Source organism: Rhineura floridana, chromosome 1 (genome assembly GCF_030035675.1).
Source record: "Rhineura floridana isolate rRhiFlo1 chromosome 1, rRhiFlo1.hap2, whole genome shotgun sequence".
Lineage (NCBI taxonomy): Eukaryota > Metazoa > Chordata > Lepidosauria > Squamata > Rhineuridae > Rhineura > Rhineura floridana.
The window spans coordinates 137,629,027-137,645,583 of NC_084480.1; the positions used below are offsets into that span (position 1 = coordinate 137,629,027).

The following is a 16,557-nucleotide window of genomic DNA, read 5'->3' on the forward strand; positions in this document are numbered from 1 at the left end:
GAGGGAGGTTTGCAAATCATTCCTGTGAACACTTTACATTGTGAAGATTTCTCAAGTTGCCTCAAGACAACTTGGGAGGAGGGAACTTTCACGTGTGAAGGTAAAATTTCTTTCTGTCTTCTGTAGTGGATATGCTTGAATTAAGGTGACTGTATTCCATCAAAGACAGATTTCTGTCTGAGAAAGAAAGGAGTCATGTAGTACAGCTTTTTCTGATTTTTTTTTGTTCTGCTTCAGGCAAGGGATGTGCAAAAATAACCCTGTGAAAAAATATGACAAAGCTCATGTCACAACAAATGTGCTAGGCCGCTTCCAGACTATCGCTGTTTTGTGAGTGGGATTTAGTTGCATGCTGGCAACTTTAGGTTGCATAATTAAAATGGAATTGGCGCTTTTGCACAACAAACCCTCTTTAAAAAATTGGAGATTTTATGGTAAAGAAAGTAAGGAGGAAATGCACTGGAAAGTGTGGGATAATAATTGCTTGAACAAACATTGCATAGACTTCTTGCAAAGAAATCAGCATGAAATCTCAATAAATAGCGGACATCCTGCCTGCCAACTTTGTACAAGCACATTAGGATGAATGCTCAATAAACAGGTCATCTGGAAGCGACTTTAGTCTTTAAAGTACCAGAAGAGTTTTATTCTGCAATGGGTCATCAAGGCTTCTTCCCTAGAATTCTCCTTGAGAAACCTTTTCACCTTCCTTTAAGTACCAAGGCAGATGATGTTGGTTTATTGCTGCTTTTTTTTTTTTACTCCCGAGGAGAAGCACTTGTCGAATTTTCTGCCTCAGGTACCAAAGCAACTTGACTGGCCTTGGATACAAAATGCTCCTTGACTTGTGTGTGTGTGTGGGCATAACAGACTGTGTGTAGGGGGGCATAACATTTACTACTTTGCCTCATATAGAAAAGTATCCTGGGCTGGTCCCGTTCCCCAAGCAAGAACCTCCACATTTCTCTGCAGTTCCACTGAAGGTGAATTACAGGGTAAGTGTATATAATCTGGAAGCCCTGACACTTTTGGAATACAGCCACCCTGTGTTGGGGAGCTTGCTTGGGATTGATTCATTAGCATTGGTTTTTTTTAAAAAAATATATCAGTGCACACACACCATGAGCCTAAAATTACTTCTGATGTGTTACACTATAAACATGTGATGGAAGCTACTCTTTAGTAGCATAGGCCGGTGTATCTTATGTAGAGGCGACTGTGATTGTTAGGTAAATCCTCATTATCTTGTAGACAGCCAAAATTTGTGAAGCCAGTTTCAGGTTTATTCTTATTGGAGATTAGTCTATCCCTAATCTCCTTATTGGAGATTGTTTGATAGGGATCTCCATGACTAGTGCTTAGAAAGTTGGAAGGCAAACCACAAGATTTGTCAATGGGATGTTGTATTGACTATGCCACTATTTCACTGATTGCTATATTTCATTTTCAGAACCAAGTCGTCCTTTGAAATTCTTTCCAGGCCCTTTTTGCTCCGACATCATCAAAGATATGAAAAAATGGATACTTATCTCAAGCCTATTAGGAATCTGCTCTGCTATGCCGGTAATCAATACAGTTTTCCCGCAAACTGCTAACTGGCAAGTTAGGGACAATCTACTTTTTGTTTGTTTATTTGTTACCAGTAACATAGAATGTTGTTTTGGAGATTTGACATGTACAGATTGTCAGAGTAGATGGTACTATGGTTCTTTCTCACAATTCTTAAGATTGCTTCAAAGGCATTTTACAAATGGGTTGAATTCTATGTTAAAGGCTCAGCACAGCTGTAACACTGCTGAGAGACTGAGAACAGATTATGGGGTCACTGGCTGTCTCTTCACCCTAACCGCTTTCCCTATTCAGAGAAATTCTCCCTCCCTTCTGCTTCCAGCATTAACTATAGTTTTGTTTCACATGAGCACCAGCACAAACCATGGATTAATGGAAACCATGGATTAAAACCAATGTCTGAAGTCTGCTTGGGATCAATGACTTTGAAATGTCCAAATTAACTGCATGGTTAAACTACTTATTTCAGAATAGTCTATTTCAGGTGAAACATCCCAGCTGTCATTTTCACAGTCTGTGAGAGACCTCATGTTTTCTATATCCTTTACCACATTCCTAATTGTTTTCATTAAAGAGGCAGTAAGAAGGTAGGAAAGCACCAGGTGTTTAAAGGATTACTTGGAAAGCTTTGGTCTCAATCCAGTTAAAGCAGGTCATGACTAAGGCCCTCTGAAATCAATAGAATAAGTTAGTGATGACTAACTGGAGTCCCATTACTTTCATTAGGCCTATGTCATGTTTAACCCTGCTGGATTAGATCCATTAATTTTTGTGTCATCACTGTGCGGTGACAAAGAGGTGAATCTGCAACCAGTTTTTAGATATCTAAACCATGATACAATATTAATTCCATGGAATAGGGCAAGTCATCATCAATAGCAAACTTGATTCTCCCCTCAATCCCCTTGCAAATACAAGTGATCAATAACATCTTCCCAAATGAAAGTGTTGAGAAAGAAATAATTGCAATAGATATTTTATTTGTTCACAGATACTTCCTCAACATGCCGGGATACCTGGAATGGGTAGTATAAGCCTTGAGGTATATATATTTTTTCCACCTGCACTTGCAAGTATTACAATATCTCTACGATATTTGGAAATCATCAATCTTCAAAGAGAGCTGGTCCAATTAGCACCCTCAAAGAGGCTTTTCCAAATGATGGCATTTACTGTTCTAATTAATTTACAGTAATTGATAATTAGCTGAGGATGCCAATACTACCTGCAAGGTTGGGAAGCAGCTTAAGTGCCATCCTCCAGCAGCCATCTACCACAGGCAGGCCTCTCCATACACACACAGAGAGCTCCACCAGTGTAGATGTTCCACTGGAAGTGGAGGTGGGAAAACCAAGGCATTCAGGAGGGGCGGCATGTCAGGGCAGCCACGGATCCATGGAGTGCAACATCCTTTCATCCCTCTGGCACACCCACAAAATTGCCCCAGGGCTGGTGTAGTTATTTCCCTTTTACTGAGGTCAGTTCTTTGTATCAAGGTCCACGCTGGCAAAACCAGAGTTTGGAAAAGTTACTTTTTTGAACTACAACTCCCATCAGCCCAATCCAGTGGCCATGCTGCCTGGGGCTGATGGGAGTTGTAGTTCAAAAAAGTAACTTTTCCAAGCTCTGGAAAACCAAAGCAAGGATTTAGCAGGATAGAACTGGGAGCTGTGGCATAATGCACTAGGCAACTTTAGAGCTGAGGTGGGTCCAGTCAAAATTAGGCACAAGAGCTGGAACTGCATACAAACAGGATCCAAGGCAGAAGATAGAGTAGGGATGCACAAAGGAAAGGCCTATTAGAAAGACTAAGGCTGTGTATAAGCCATACATTTGAAGCGCATGTCTTCTCCCAAAGAATCCTGGGAACTGTAGTTTGTTAAGGGTAATGGCAAATGTCACTGTGGGAGGAGTAAACTACATCTCTTGCTCCCTCTGGTGTTATAAATTAAACTAACTAAATAAATAAATAATCTGTGATTACAGCTCCCGGAGTTCCTTAAATATGCATAAAAGTACCAAAGAACAACTGTAACTTAAACAGTACATGCAGTGCCTCCAATTTGCATGCTGTAGGGCACTGTTGAACACACAGCACCTAATGTGCTTAAAATCTATTCATGCCATTTGCAGGCAGAGCAGGAGAGGAGCGGTGCAACTCCACCCAGCCCGCAACAGCTCTGCAGATTAACATCAGCATGGCAATGCTGCAGTTAGTGACTAATACATTTGTGAATAAGGAAGCAAGAAACTACACTGTTAAACATACGACCTCCTTTATCCAAATGGCATACTGTTGTTGTTGCAGTAGAGGGGCGAAATAAAACACAGACACATCAGCTTGGGTTGAACAAGGGCCACTTTATTAAAATTATATTTTAAAGTGACCTGCAGAGGGAAATCCTAGGTGCGGGAACTGTCTATAAGCAAGCAACTTGCCATATAGCTCTTGGGTGACCAGCCCCTCCTCGGGCGAGGGCAAGCCCATCTGCTTACCCCTTACTCTGGCCACACCCTGTAGGTGAGCAGGGGGGCCTTCCCACGTCATGCCCCCCTGGGGCCGTACAACCCTCGGGTGGATGAGATAAGTTGGCCCCAGAAGCAGCCCATATCCTGCCCTCGAGCCGTAAAGCCCTGACAGACAGGCCTCTGGAACCGCCAATCACCTCCAAAGGTGTCTAAGGGGCCCACCTAGCTGTCCTTACCTATTTCCCTTCCCGCACCTTCCCACACCAGTGCCATAAACTGCCCTTTCGGGCATTAACCTTTTAAATATGTCAAATAAGCCGAATCAGTCAAAACTACCTATTAGTCACAATGCCCCCTAACCCGATATTTAAATACTTGACATGTGAATGTTGACTGTATTGGGTTCTATTACAGCACGTGTAAAGACATTGTTCAGAACATTAGCCTACGCAACCTCTGAAAAGTTATTGTTGCTTTAAATGCAGATTCATCGTGTTACTTTTAATTTCCCCATGGTCACTACCCGTCATTGTTTTGCTCTCTCTCTCTTTCAGTGACATTTAGAAATCAGTTCTATTGCATATTGGCTTTTATTACTAATTCACCACATAAGACTGCTTCTGTCATTATTTTCTGTAAACATCTCCTATAACAAATCATGTTTTTAAGAGTTAACTCAATATAACATTTGGTCTGCAGCACACACCCGTTTGGCTACGAAGAAGCGCAATCCACCAGACTGGGATCTTTCTTTCATGTGCGTTTGTAAAGTAAAAACAAAAACAAACGCATTCTTGAATAATAATATGTACATACCTGCCTGGTCTGGAGAAATTGGATTGATTGCTGCCCCCTCCCCTGCCCAGTCACTAAAGCTTTGGGTTATCCCATGAAACTCTCTGGCAGTAGATTCTGTGCACAATGTATAAACAACCTATGGGATTCACTGGCTTTAAAAAGGGATTAGACTAATTTAATACAGGATGAGTCCATCATGAGCTACTCGCCATGATAGCAATAAGGTACCTCCACTTTCAGAGGCAATATATTTTTGAGTATCAATTGCTTTGGCAAACAGTAGGGAAGGGCTATTGTTTCATGCTATGTTTAAAGGCTTCCCAAAAGATTCTGTTTGGCCATATTGGGAAAGGGGATGCTGGACTAGACGAGAGGGACTTTGGATCTGATCCAGCAATGCTTTTCTTGTGTTCTTCTGACAGACATTTTACCTCCCATATACAACATCTGGTAGCTCCTTCCACAGAAGGCTTCCTGTTGTTTTCCGGGCCCAATTCAAGGTGTTGGTATTAACCTTTAAATCCCTATACGGTTTCGGCCCAGTTTATCTAAAGGAGCGCCTTCAACGCCACCAATTATGCTGCCCGACTCGATCAGCCACACAGGGCCTTCTCTCAATCCCGCCAACAAAAACAGCTAGATTGGCGGGAACTAGAGAGAGGGCTTTCTCAGTGGCGGCCCCCACCTTCTGGAACTCCCTCCCACAAGATCTACGGCACGCCTCTTCCCTAAATGTCTTCCGAAAAGCCTTAAAGACCTGGCTCTTTCAACAGGCCTTCAGGATTTCCGGGGAGGGCTAAATGCTATGATTAAATGCCTCATGCCTTGTATTATTATTGCTTTTGCTGTCGCACTGTTCTATTTTGTATTTTGTATTATTGTATTGTGTTTTAATTTTTCACATGTAAGTCGCCTAGAGTGGCCATTGGTCAGATAGGTGACGCATAAATTAAATTTATTATTATTATTATTATTATTATTATTATTATTATTATTATTATTATTATTAAGGCCTTCTGCATATGTTTAGAGCATTATGACTTGTGTTCCAGGCCTTATCTCTGACATCAAAAGAATACGGTCCTGTGGTTGTGTCCCTGGCCTGTGCTGGCTCAACATAGCATCAGAAATGGACCTTAGACAGCTAGAAGAAGAAGAATATTGTAAAAGTTAATTGGTTGATATTAACCTTGAGGCTTTTCATTGCTTTTCAGACAATGAGACAACTTGGGAGACCGAACATGCCAAATTTACTCCCACAGGTAACTGCTACTAACTCCAGATATCCTCTTTTCAAAAATGATATTTCTAAATGAATATAATTGGTATAGTAAATATATCATGCAATTCCCAGAATCTTATACTGTTATGCATCGTTCATATAATCTACAAAAATATGTATAGTTCCTTTAGAAATATAAAGGGTAAAATCCAATTGTGGGGTCCTGCTTGTGCAATGGGTGTCTGCTCGCACTAAGAGAACCCCTTCCTCTCTTCCCCACCTGCAGTTCACTGCACATCCCCAAAAAAGTCTCTGGAGGGTTGGAGGACAGAGGGCTCCAGGAGGAAGGAGAGGAAGGGGAATTCCCATCATGTCTACTGACATGATGCTGGATCTTGTCTTAGAATCAACAATCATGTTGAGTTCAACAAACATATAATCTGTGTATGTAACCTGTTTACACAAGTAGTTGAGCTGTGCATCATACCATAATTCACACATATTGCTCAATGAGTGCACAGTCTGTACACAGTAGCCGAGCTGTACAAATGAACAGATGTACCCAATGTTAGACAAACACTTTCCCATATGTAGAGATGGCTTGTACATGTGTTCATGTGTAATCAACCCTCAAGTATTTTGAAAGTAAATTAGAGACAAAAGAAGAAAGGCACAGCTTTATTTGACACATTCTGACTCAAGTTGGATATGTCTAAGGCTGCAATCCAATCCACAACTACTTTATGCCGGTTGAGTTCACTGGAACATGCGTCTTAGTACACATGTAAAAGATTTGTCTGCTCTCCATTGAAAACAATGGGATGTACTGTGCAATCCTATACATGTCTTCTCAGAAGTCAGTCCTGCTGAGTTCACTAAGGCTTACTCCCAGGTAAATGGATATAGGATTGAACCCTGACTTCTTGGATATGCAACCTAGTTTAATGCATGTTTACTCAAGAATGAGTAGTTATTTTCAAGCAAACCTGAATAGGATTGCAGCTGTAACCATAAATTAACTTTACTAGGGACAAAAAAACCACAGAGCTTTTTATTCCAGAAGGTGTTTTGGAGGTCTTAGTTGAATGCTTTTCTAAAAAAACCCATTGTGTTCTTATAAGACTGGTTTTATGTTTTATTAATTGATATGGGTTTATGCTGATTTTATTTCTTTATTCATTTGTAAGCCACCTTCAGGACTCCTTTGGGGCCCAAAAGCAGAATAATTGTAAATACGTATTTGTTCCTTCTTCCTCTTCTGCCTCTTTCTCTCTGGCTAAATTTATGGATGTATTATCAAGCAGAAAAGAACTGGGAATGTCAACATAACAGTATCAATAGGAAACCCCATTTCCAAATATATATTATTTATGAACTAGTTTTAGATGCCACATTCTAATTTGAGCTTTTGAGAATGTTAAAATCTGAACCACAGCTTCAGAATAAATGCACTGATTTTTGCCATTTCTTTAGTTTGCTCAGCCTTACAGCTATGCAGATCCTTTTCATTCAATGTGGATGCATAATTTCCTCCCATCACATTCATCATACTTTTGGATAAAGGGAAGACCTCAGCATCATGAGACTCAACAGGTAAACTGCTCATGCTATTATTACTCCAGAAACTGTACAGAATATACTAAGGATTACTAAAACAGACCTTTTTAATCTTGTTAGTTTCTGGATATTTCCAAAACTTGTGTCACATTTTCCAGTGATTTTGCACATTTTCAATAAAGTTAACCAGGTATCAAATTATGCACAGTAATATATTAAAATCTGAACATGTGTGGTGATCATCTTAAGTTTACAGAGACAACTTACCCCCACAAAAATGTAAGATTATTTGGACAAATCATGGTAGAGATAGTTTCTGATCTTTGGAAAGACAGACCATGCTATTGTTTACCACACATTGGGAATTGATGGGTGCTTCCACACTATTAGTATTCTGCAGGTGGGATACCAAGAACTTTAGGTTTGTACAATTAAAGTGGATTAAAGCACTCTGCCATACTAATGCAACATATCCACTTTTTTAAAAAACTGGACTTTATGCAGTTTGAAAAGTGATTGGGAAATGCATTGAAAAAGAGAGATGAGTGAATGATTAACAGGAAGATGTGTAAACACCCTGCAAGTTAATCAGAATGAATGCTCATTGTCATACAACCTCTCTGTAAATAAATCAGAATGAATGCTCAATAAATACAGGACATAGTCTATATATCACATTATTATTGTGCAAGCACATAATGATGAATGCTCAATATGCAGGTCATCTGCAGGAGCTGCATGTGTGTAATATCTTCCATATCTCTTAACATTTGACAGCCAAATAACCTCTGTTTCAGTGTGGAAGAGCTCTCCCCAAGGTATTTTCAGTGGCTCCACTTGGGCCAAACTTCGGTGTAGAAGTATGGAGGGGCCCTGAAGGCCAGGAGATCTACAAAGAATCATCCAGACAGAGCAGCAACATTTCCTCTTCTTTTCTTTTTAAAACATACTTTATTGCCAGTGCATATTTTCTAGGGAGTAAACCCCTTTGGACACAGAAGGGCTGAGTTAAACATACAGTACATAGGATTGTGCTACAGAGGCATTTAAAGAGACGTTCTTGATTTCAGCGGAGTTCAGTCACTAGCATTTTTTTTTTTTGCTGGATTGTGACTCCCACCTTCACAGCAGAAAAGTATATGGCATCTCTAATGAATGAACATGAGATTTCCTAGGCAAGAACCTAATTCATTGGATAGGGTTTTTAAATATATATATGCATAGACCAGCTTTGGTATGCCCCATCTTGGACAATCACTTTATTAATGACTTCATCTTTTTCCTTCTGGCTATTTGTTCTCTCACCTCTCTGCAGTATGAATACAGTATGCCCGTGCATCCTCCTCCACTGCCATCTCAGCAAACGCCCACTCTGTTTCAGCAGCCCGGGCTCCAAGAGCAACCTCACTACCAGTTCACGGATCTCATTCCAACAAAGCAAGTCCAACTCCAGCAGCACAATAAGCAGCCACCATTCCAGCCAAAGCAATTCCCGCTGCCAGAGGGAAAACAGCCAGTGGTTCAGCAGCTGCCACCGTTGGAGAGACAAACTCAGCAGGTCAGTTTTAGAAACGGGTGACATCTCAATCCCAAAGCTACTAGTTTAGGTCTCAAGAGACTCCAGAGCCTGAAGCAGGCAGCTCAGGGCTCGGGACACAGGCACAGAAGGGAATATGGGTATGCTGCAACATCAGCTTCTGCGATGATGATTGGCTGGCAGTATGACGCCTCTGTTTTTGGGGTGATATGTTTTTTAAAGTGGATCTGATTAGGGGAGAACAAAAAGGGATTCCCTCCCTGTAGTTTGTGGGAAGTTATGATGAAAATGGCATAAATCATTTTGTGCCACCCTGGGCTCCTTCTGGGAGGAAGGGCAGGATAGAAATTTAATAATAAATACTAAAGTAAATAAACTGTAGAGGTGTCACTAGGAAAGTAGCCTGCAAAATTTCAGAAGGATGGCTAGGGAGTTAATAAAGGGGGGGGGGACAGTTTCAGGCTTGTGTTATGCTCAGTTGGGAGCAAGAGTTATAGAAACTAAGGGCAAAGCTGATTTGATAGGAGTGGATGTGCGGGCATGTGGCAAAGGGGCAGAAGGACTTGAATGTCCAGCATTTTCCCAGCAAGGACTGCTGGGAGAACTAGCTAAATGCACATAATAGATAAGAACAAGGTGGTGTATTACTACAGCATCCCTTCAACAAAGCATTGTGACCGAAGAGCCCTGATAAAATAACTCCCTCTGATTAGAACAAGGTGGGAAACTGAATCTGGCCAGTGGGTTGGTTCCTGAGCAACCCCATCACCAATGAGCCATATTGACAGGCTGCCCACCTGTCAATCACTTGAAGTCATCCTGATTTTAAGTGAGGGGACCCAACTTATAAAGAATCGGGAGTTCACTCTAAGTGTGCTTCCTATTCTTTCCTTTTTTCCTTTGCACCCTGCCTGTCAAAAGCAGGGATTGGCTGCACTAGGGAATTCCTGATCAGGAACTCCCTAGTGCAACCAATCCTAGCAGGCTTACTAATCAGAGTTGACAGCAAGCCACACAGGGGCACTTCAGAGCCCCATTTTGGGCAGAGATTGAATGCACTAGTGAGTTCCTGACTGGGAACTCTGCAATGCAGGTGATCTCTGGAAGCTTGCTGTAAATTCTGATCAGCTTTCAGCACTTAAAACAACCTCTGCTTTGGGCAGAGATCAGCAGTGCTACAGAGGTCCTGACTGGTAGCCAATCCCTGTTGTGTTTGCTGTCAGCACTGATCAGCTGATCAGTGCCCACAGGAAGCCTCACTTGCCAAGGAACAATCAGGAGTATACTTAAAAGTTCCCAGTTAGTCCTTTGCAGCCATAACTTTACTGGGCCTATGCTTGACAGAACATGTGACGTTGAGGGGGAAGTGGATGTGGTATGGGGAAAATATGTCAAATTAGGAGCCCTCCTAGGCATGTGGGCTGGAGGTTCCCCACCAATGGATTAGAAGCTAGACCTGTTGGTCACAAAAGCACTTTCCCTACCCTGACAATGTCTTTATATGGCAAGCTTGGGGAGAAATGCTTCTGTTTTTGTAAGAACACTAGTTACAGATTTCCCCCCCTTCAATATCTCAGTCTTTGGAGGGATCCAAACTGCTGTGGAAGTCCCCACTTCAATTGAAAGAGTTCTGGAGAGATCTCCACTTTGATTTGGACAAGCCCCGAATCTCTCCAAAGTGGCTTGCTTCAGTTAGGGATTCAGGATTCATCCAAATTTGATGTGCATCCCTACCAGGAAACCGAAGCCCAGTGTTTCATTGCCTCCATGATGCATTAGTTTCAAGAACTGCTATTGCTGTCTCATTTTTGCTTTTGCTTCTGGAACTGCTCGGAACTGCTTCTGAAGACTGCTCGGAGACTGAAATTGGTACAAAGAGCTGCAGCCAGGATGTTAACTGGGGCGGGATATAGAGAACATACAACCCTGCTATTGTATCAGCTCCACTGGTCGCCCGTTTGTTTCCGGGCACAATTCAAGGTGCTGGTTTTGACCTATAAAGCCTTATACGGCTTAGGTCCAGGCTATCTGTCAGAGCGCCTCTCCCTCTATGAACCTGCTCGGACTTTAAGATCCTCCAGCGAGACTCTACTTATTACCCCTTCCTTCCTGCAAGTTCATCTTGCAGAGACACAGAATAGGGCTTTTTCGGTGGCCGCCCCTAGACTGTGGAACTCTCTCCCTATTAAGGTCCGGTTGGCTTCCTCATTATTGAATTTTCATGCACAGGTGAAGACTGTTCTATTTAGACGGGCTTTTAACCAATGTAGTTAGTTTTAACCTATGTTTATTTAATTCCATTTTAAATTGCTTAAACTGAATATCATGTTTATTAATTATTGCTGTTTTAATGTTTTAATGTAAGCCGCCCTGAGTTCCTCAGAAAAAGGGCGGGGTATAAATATTTTAAATAAATAAATAAATAAACTTCTGCTATGACAGTTCTTATTTGAAGGACAAAGGAAAAGTAATATGAAATAGCTCCCTGGTTTAAAAATGGATTTTCATACCCAAGACAGTTTACTGGGTTTTTGGAAGATACAGAAAAATCTTTCTTCCCTAGAATTGCAAATTTCCACCGAATCGTGGACAACTGAAACACCGCTTTAAAAGAATCCAGCCTTGACTGCAAGTTAGGATGAAGGCCTTTCTTTACTTATTCTTTATTTACTTTGTGTCTCCTAATCCTGTGGCTTTAAATATTTTCTTTTGATAAATGCAGTTACCAGCTGTACAAGAATACTTAGGAACATTAGGTCAGACAGTAAGTATATATTTTTATTTCATATATCCTTGAATAAGTAACTCCAGACTCTATGCACAAAGGTGTTTGTTTAAAAAAACCTGAAGGAGGATAAGTATAATTAAGGGGCTGATATATTATAGAGCAGCCTTTCCCAACCAGTGTGCCTCCAGATGTTGTTGGACCACAACTCCCATCAGCCTCAGCCATTGGCAATGCTGGCTGAGGCTGATGGGAGTTGTGGTCCAACAACATCTGGAGGCACACTGGTTGGGAATGGCTGATATAGAGGAAGCATGGGAAACCTATGGCCCTCCAGATGTTCTTGGACTCCAACTCCTATCAGCCTCAGCCAGCACATTGGGGATGATGGGAGTTGTAGTTCAACAATATCTGGAGGGCCGTAAGTATCCCATGCAGGTGAGCTGTGAGCCATGATGACCCAGGTTCAAACCTCCTATCAACAATGAAAGTTAGTTGGTCTTATGCAAGAACACTCTCAGTCTCACCTCTCCATCTACGGAAGGGAAGGGAAGATCTGTCATATTTCAGTTTTCTCTGCTTCTCATTTTTCCAATCTTAAATCCAGTTCTCCACATTTCTGCAACAATTTTCATTATGAAATGCTCCAGCATTTTAGTGTGAATTTATCTTAATACACATTTTTGCAAGCCATTTCTTGTCATATAATGCATTTCTGTATGTTATTTTCACTCATATATTCATTTTATGCACACTGTCCCCTAACACATGCATTTTTATTAAAATTGGTTGGTTGACAAACTGCATTTTAAAATTTGAATAAATGCAGTTCTCATATTGTTTTGGAAGGTGTGAATTTCATAGATTTGGCTTGAAATGCAACCTGAATTTAATTTCTTGACCATCCCTAAGACCAGTGGACGCACCAATCTCTGCAGTCATTTGGCTCAGGTATCTACCCGATCGCTTGAGCATCATCTTATGCAGCAGCAACTATGTAACTGCCCCCCATTTTGATTTTCCCACAATGTCCGGAGCACCCAACAAAACATCACTCTGGAACATTGCAGGGAAATTTAAAGGATGCATGATTTAAAGGATGCATGATTCCCAGTCTCGGCCACTAGGTAGGCCTGCAGCCAGGGGAGCAAGTAAATGAGCATCTGGCCAGGGGTGCAAATGGGGATGCCCCCCAGGTCACTTCACTAACGCCCCCATCTAACATGGAACCAGCTCCAAATATGGGAATAACACTTGCCAACTGTACAGAATTGTTTTAAAGATTACTGAGATAATGTATGTGAAGAGATCTGAGTACCCAGAAACACTATATAAATAAGTAAAAGCTCCTGTGCATAAATCATAGAGTTGGAAGGGGCCTATAAGGCCATTGGCTCCAACCCCCTGCTCAATGCAGGAATCCAGATTAAAACATACCTGACAGGTAGCTGTCCAGCTGCCTCTTGAAGGCATCCTGTGTTGGAGAGCCCACCAAATATTTACAAGCAAACCATTGCTTCCCTCCTGAATATGCAACACCTTAATTTCGATGACATTTTGTCTTATGTATGTATTGTAGTACCTGGTCTGCATATTTTTAATTTTTGCCTTGCATTTCACCAGATATTTCTCTACTTCTTTTTGCAAAGCTCTATCCAGGTTTACATGGAACACAACAAGATGCAGCCCAACAACCACAACAGCAATCTGTAAGTTGATTCTCAAAATAGAATCATGTTGCCAACATACCGATTCCTATAGCTGAACTCTCTTAACATGCAATCCCAGTGGAGCACTTAGGTACTTTGGGGCGTATGTCCAGGGCCTGACTCATCTGAATGAACAGCAGGGCCCTCAAACACAGGAGGGCTGGCTAACCACATTTTGAAGATAAAGAGGCCTCCCTCCCCTGTAAGGCCACTCAGTCCCAAGTCTAAAAGTACCTAAGTGCTCCACTGGGATTGCAGACTCAGATGGGCCCGTGGTCTTATCTAAAATGGCAGTTTCCTTTTGATTCTAAACTCTTCACTGTTTTGCATAAAATAACTATTGTCTCTTAAAACAAAAACTCCAGTTAATTCTTTCTTTCCTTTGTTTAGATTTATCCCAGTTTGTATTACATGTCTTATGTAGCAAACCAAGGAGTAAGTACCTTGCATTTATTTACAACTAGAGAAATCATTGTCATTATGATTTCGGGGAGAGAGTCTATACATTCAAAGGATCTCTGGGGTGCAATACATCTCTGTGTGATCTGTATATAATATGGTAAAGTGAGAACCACCACTATCACCACCACCCCAAACAGAAGTTGGACCACCCAGCATTAGGACTAAAGGGTGGGTGTTCTGAAGTGCAGCATTTTACTCTTTCCCCATAAGGAGGAATGGGGAAGGAACTCGGGGTGCCACTTCAGTGGGGTCAAAGCCTGCTCTTCTGCTTTGGCCAATTCCAGTGTTCCCTTTCCACTCACCCAATGTTTTCCTGGTCACAGCTTGATTGCTTTGTCTCATACAACTCAATGAGAGCTACTACGAACTAACCTGGCCCCTGTTTACATATCTCCTCTTATTCATCTGCATAATCTCATCCTTTTTGTAGATCACACTGAAATGTATACTTTTCCATTTACCGCTTGCAGAAATTTTTTAAACATCTAATGTAGCTATTCAAATGTCTGAGAGAGCACTTCCGGAAATGATTATAAATCTACCACTGGAAGCCATGGATTTCAGATTTTTAATTTTACAAGATGGCAAGCATTTTCAGTGGAGGAACTCAGAACACTCCAGAGCACATCAACTTGCCCATGATTCCCTGATGTTTCAAAAGGAAGGAGATAATATAAGTAGTAGCCTGCTTCACTAAGTACCATGATTTTATGCTTTAAAATGAAGGGTGTTTCTCCTGTGCTGTATATGTACTGGCCTGGAATGATTTGTTCCTGATATGTGGTTTGCTTATATGTTCCTTAGGGTGCTCCTGCCAGATTAGGAATAGTAAGCTCAGAGGAAATGCAGGTGGGTCATGGATGTGATATTAAGTTGAAATATGTCAATATATTGATTTACACTGTGAAGGAATAAGCACATTCTCCAAAGACATCTTATCTGGTGCCCTAATCTGGTGGCCTCCAGGTGTTCTACCTGTCCTGCTTCAAAGGACAGATCTGAATGTTACATTAAACATGCATTTGCCATAGAAAATGGCAGCTATATTTTTAATTCTCTTCTCCCATTCCATAACATCTAAAACCATGTCTTGGTGTTTCAACATTGATGTCATGGCCCCCATTAGTAACAGACAATTATGTGGAGCAGGAAAACATACATTGGCCCAGCTTGCAGGTCAACTTGCTCCAAGAACAAAACTTTGCTTCACATCATGGTTTGCTTGAAGCAAACCAAACCATGATCTCTAGTTTTGGTTGTAACACTAACCCAGGGATTGTGCAAGGGGAGGAGTGAAGTGAGAGCCATCTGCACATTCACAATAAACTATTAACTAGTTTCCCATTTAACTATGTGAAAGCTGTGCAAAATTATTTGTTTGTTTATTAAATGTATATCCTGCCCTTCTTCCCCAAAGGAGCCCAGGGTGGCAAACAAGAAGCAATAAAACAATAAGAACATCTTAAAAACAATGCCAATAGAGATGCAGACTTGGATAAAGTTCTCTACTTAAAAGGCTTGTTGAAATGGTACAGAAGGTGGGTGGATTAAAGACATGGTTTTCATTTCACCTGCATGTACTATTGCCCTGGAAGACCAACCAACCTCCTAATATTACAGTAATGCTGCACCAGTAGTGCAAATGGAAATACTAGTGCAAATATCTCTGTCAAGGTTCTAACTGTGACAAAAATCTCATTTTTCCTAGCAGGGTACAACATAGCAGAACACAGGGAATTTACGGCAATCATGGTAATGGGACATACTGCAATTTTTTTCAGGGTGGTGGACTTGGCGCGCCTGCCTATCAAGCACCTGGCCCCAATCTCTTTGCCATGGATGCTAGATTTGGAAACATGCAACCAAACTTAGGCCAGCCAGGTGATTACACCGTGGAAGACGAGCAACTTGGAATAACAGAGCAGCCTGAAGATAAAGGAGGAGCTAACCCTTCAGGCAAGGGGAACAATGTGATCCCCCTGGATGGCAACCAGGGTGGTGTCTTGCCAAATGCCAACAGCAATCTGCTAAACCCCGCAGCCCAGAGTAATGGGCTGTCAGGGGTACCCCAAGCTACGGTAGCCCCTCTAGCAACTCAAGGGCTCCCTGACAGCTTCATTCCTTTTAATGCTGACACTACCATGCCTTTGGATCCCACCATGTTCCCGGACACCACGTCCACAAACAATGCAGGAAATGAAGCTGGCTACCCACAAGTAGGTCAGGATATGTGGCATTTCCAAGAGCCTTGAGTGCCCTTAAGGAACACATGCCACAATATTCTTCAGGTATTTCCTGTGCTTGATGCATTGGCTTAGAAGGACTATGAATCTTCTATACAATGAGCACCAAAGCATTAAATGCGATAATCAATGTATGCAGCTTATGGCAGGGATGGTGTAATCTTTGTTTCATGTTTTACATTTCACGTCTGGAAAAGCAATGGAGGTACCAGATGATTAATGGCTAAAAAGTAAAATCTACTAGCAGTCACTGAGGTTCTCTTTCC

General features: G+C 41.6%; 1 protein-coding gene across 1 annotated transcript; it reads left to right on the plus strand.

The window, feature by feature from the left end:
* Positions 1–1,506: 1,506 nt before the first annotated feature.
* On the plus strand, positions 1,507–16,300 carry AMBN (ameloblastin). The gene is made up of 10 exons (XM_061620460.1): positions 1,507–1,563; positions 2,561–2,611; positions 6,051–6,098; positions 7,532–7,651; positions 8,931–9,173; positions 11,875–11,916; positions 13,527–13,586; positions 13,977–14,021; positions 14,853–14,897; positions 15,830–16,300. Exons 1-10 carry the CDS (start codon positions 1,510–1,512, stop codon positions 16,298–16,300), a joined length of 1,179 nt encoding a protein of 392 aa, XP_061476444.1. The 5' UTR covers positions 1,507–1,509.
* The last annotated feature ends 257 nt before the right edge of the window (positions 16,301–16,557 follow it).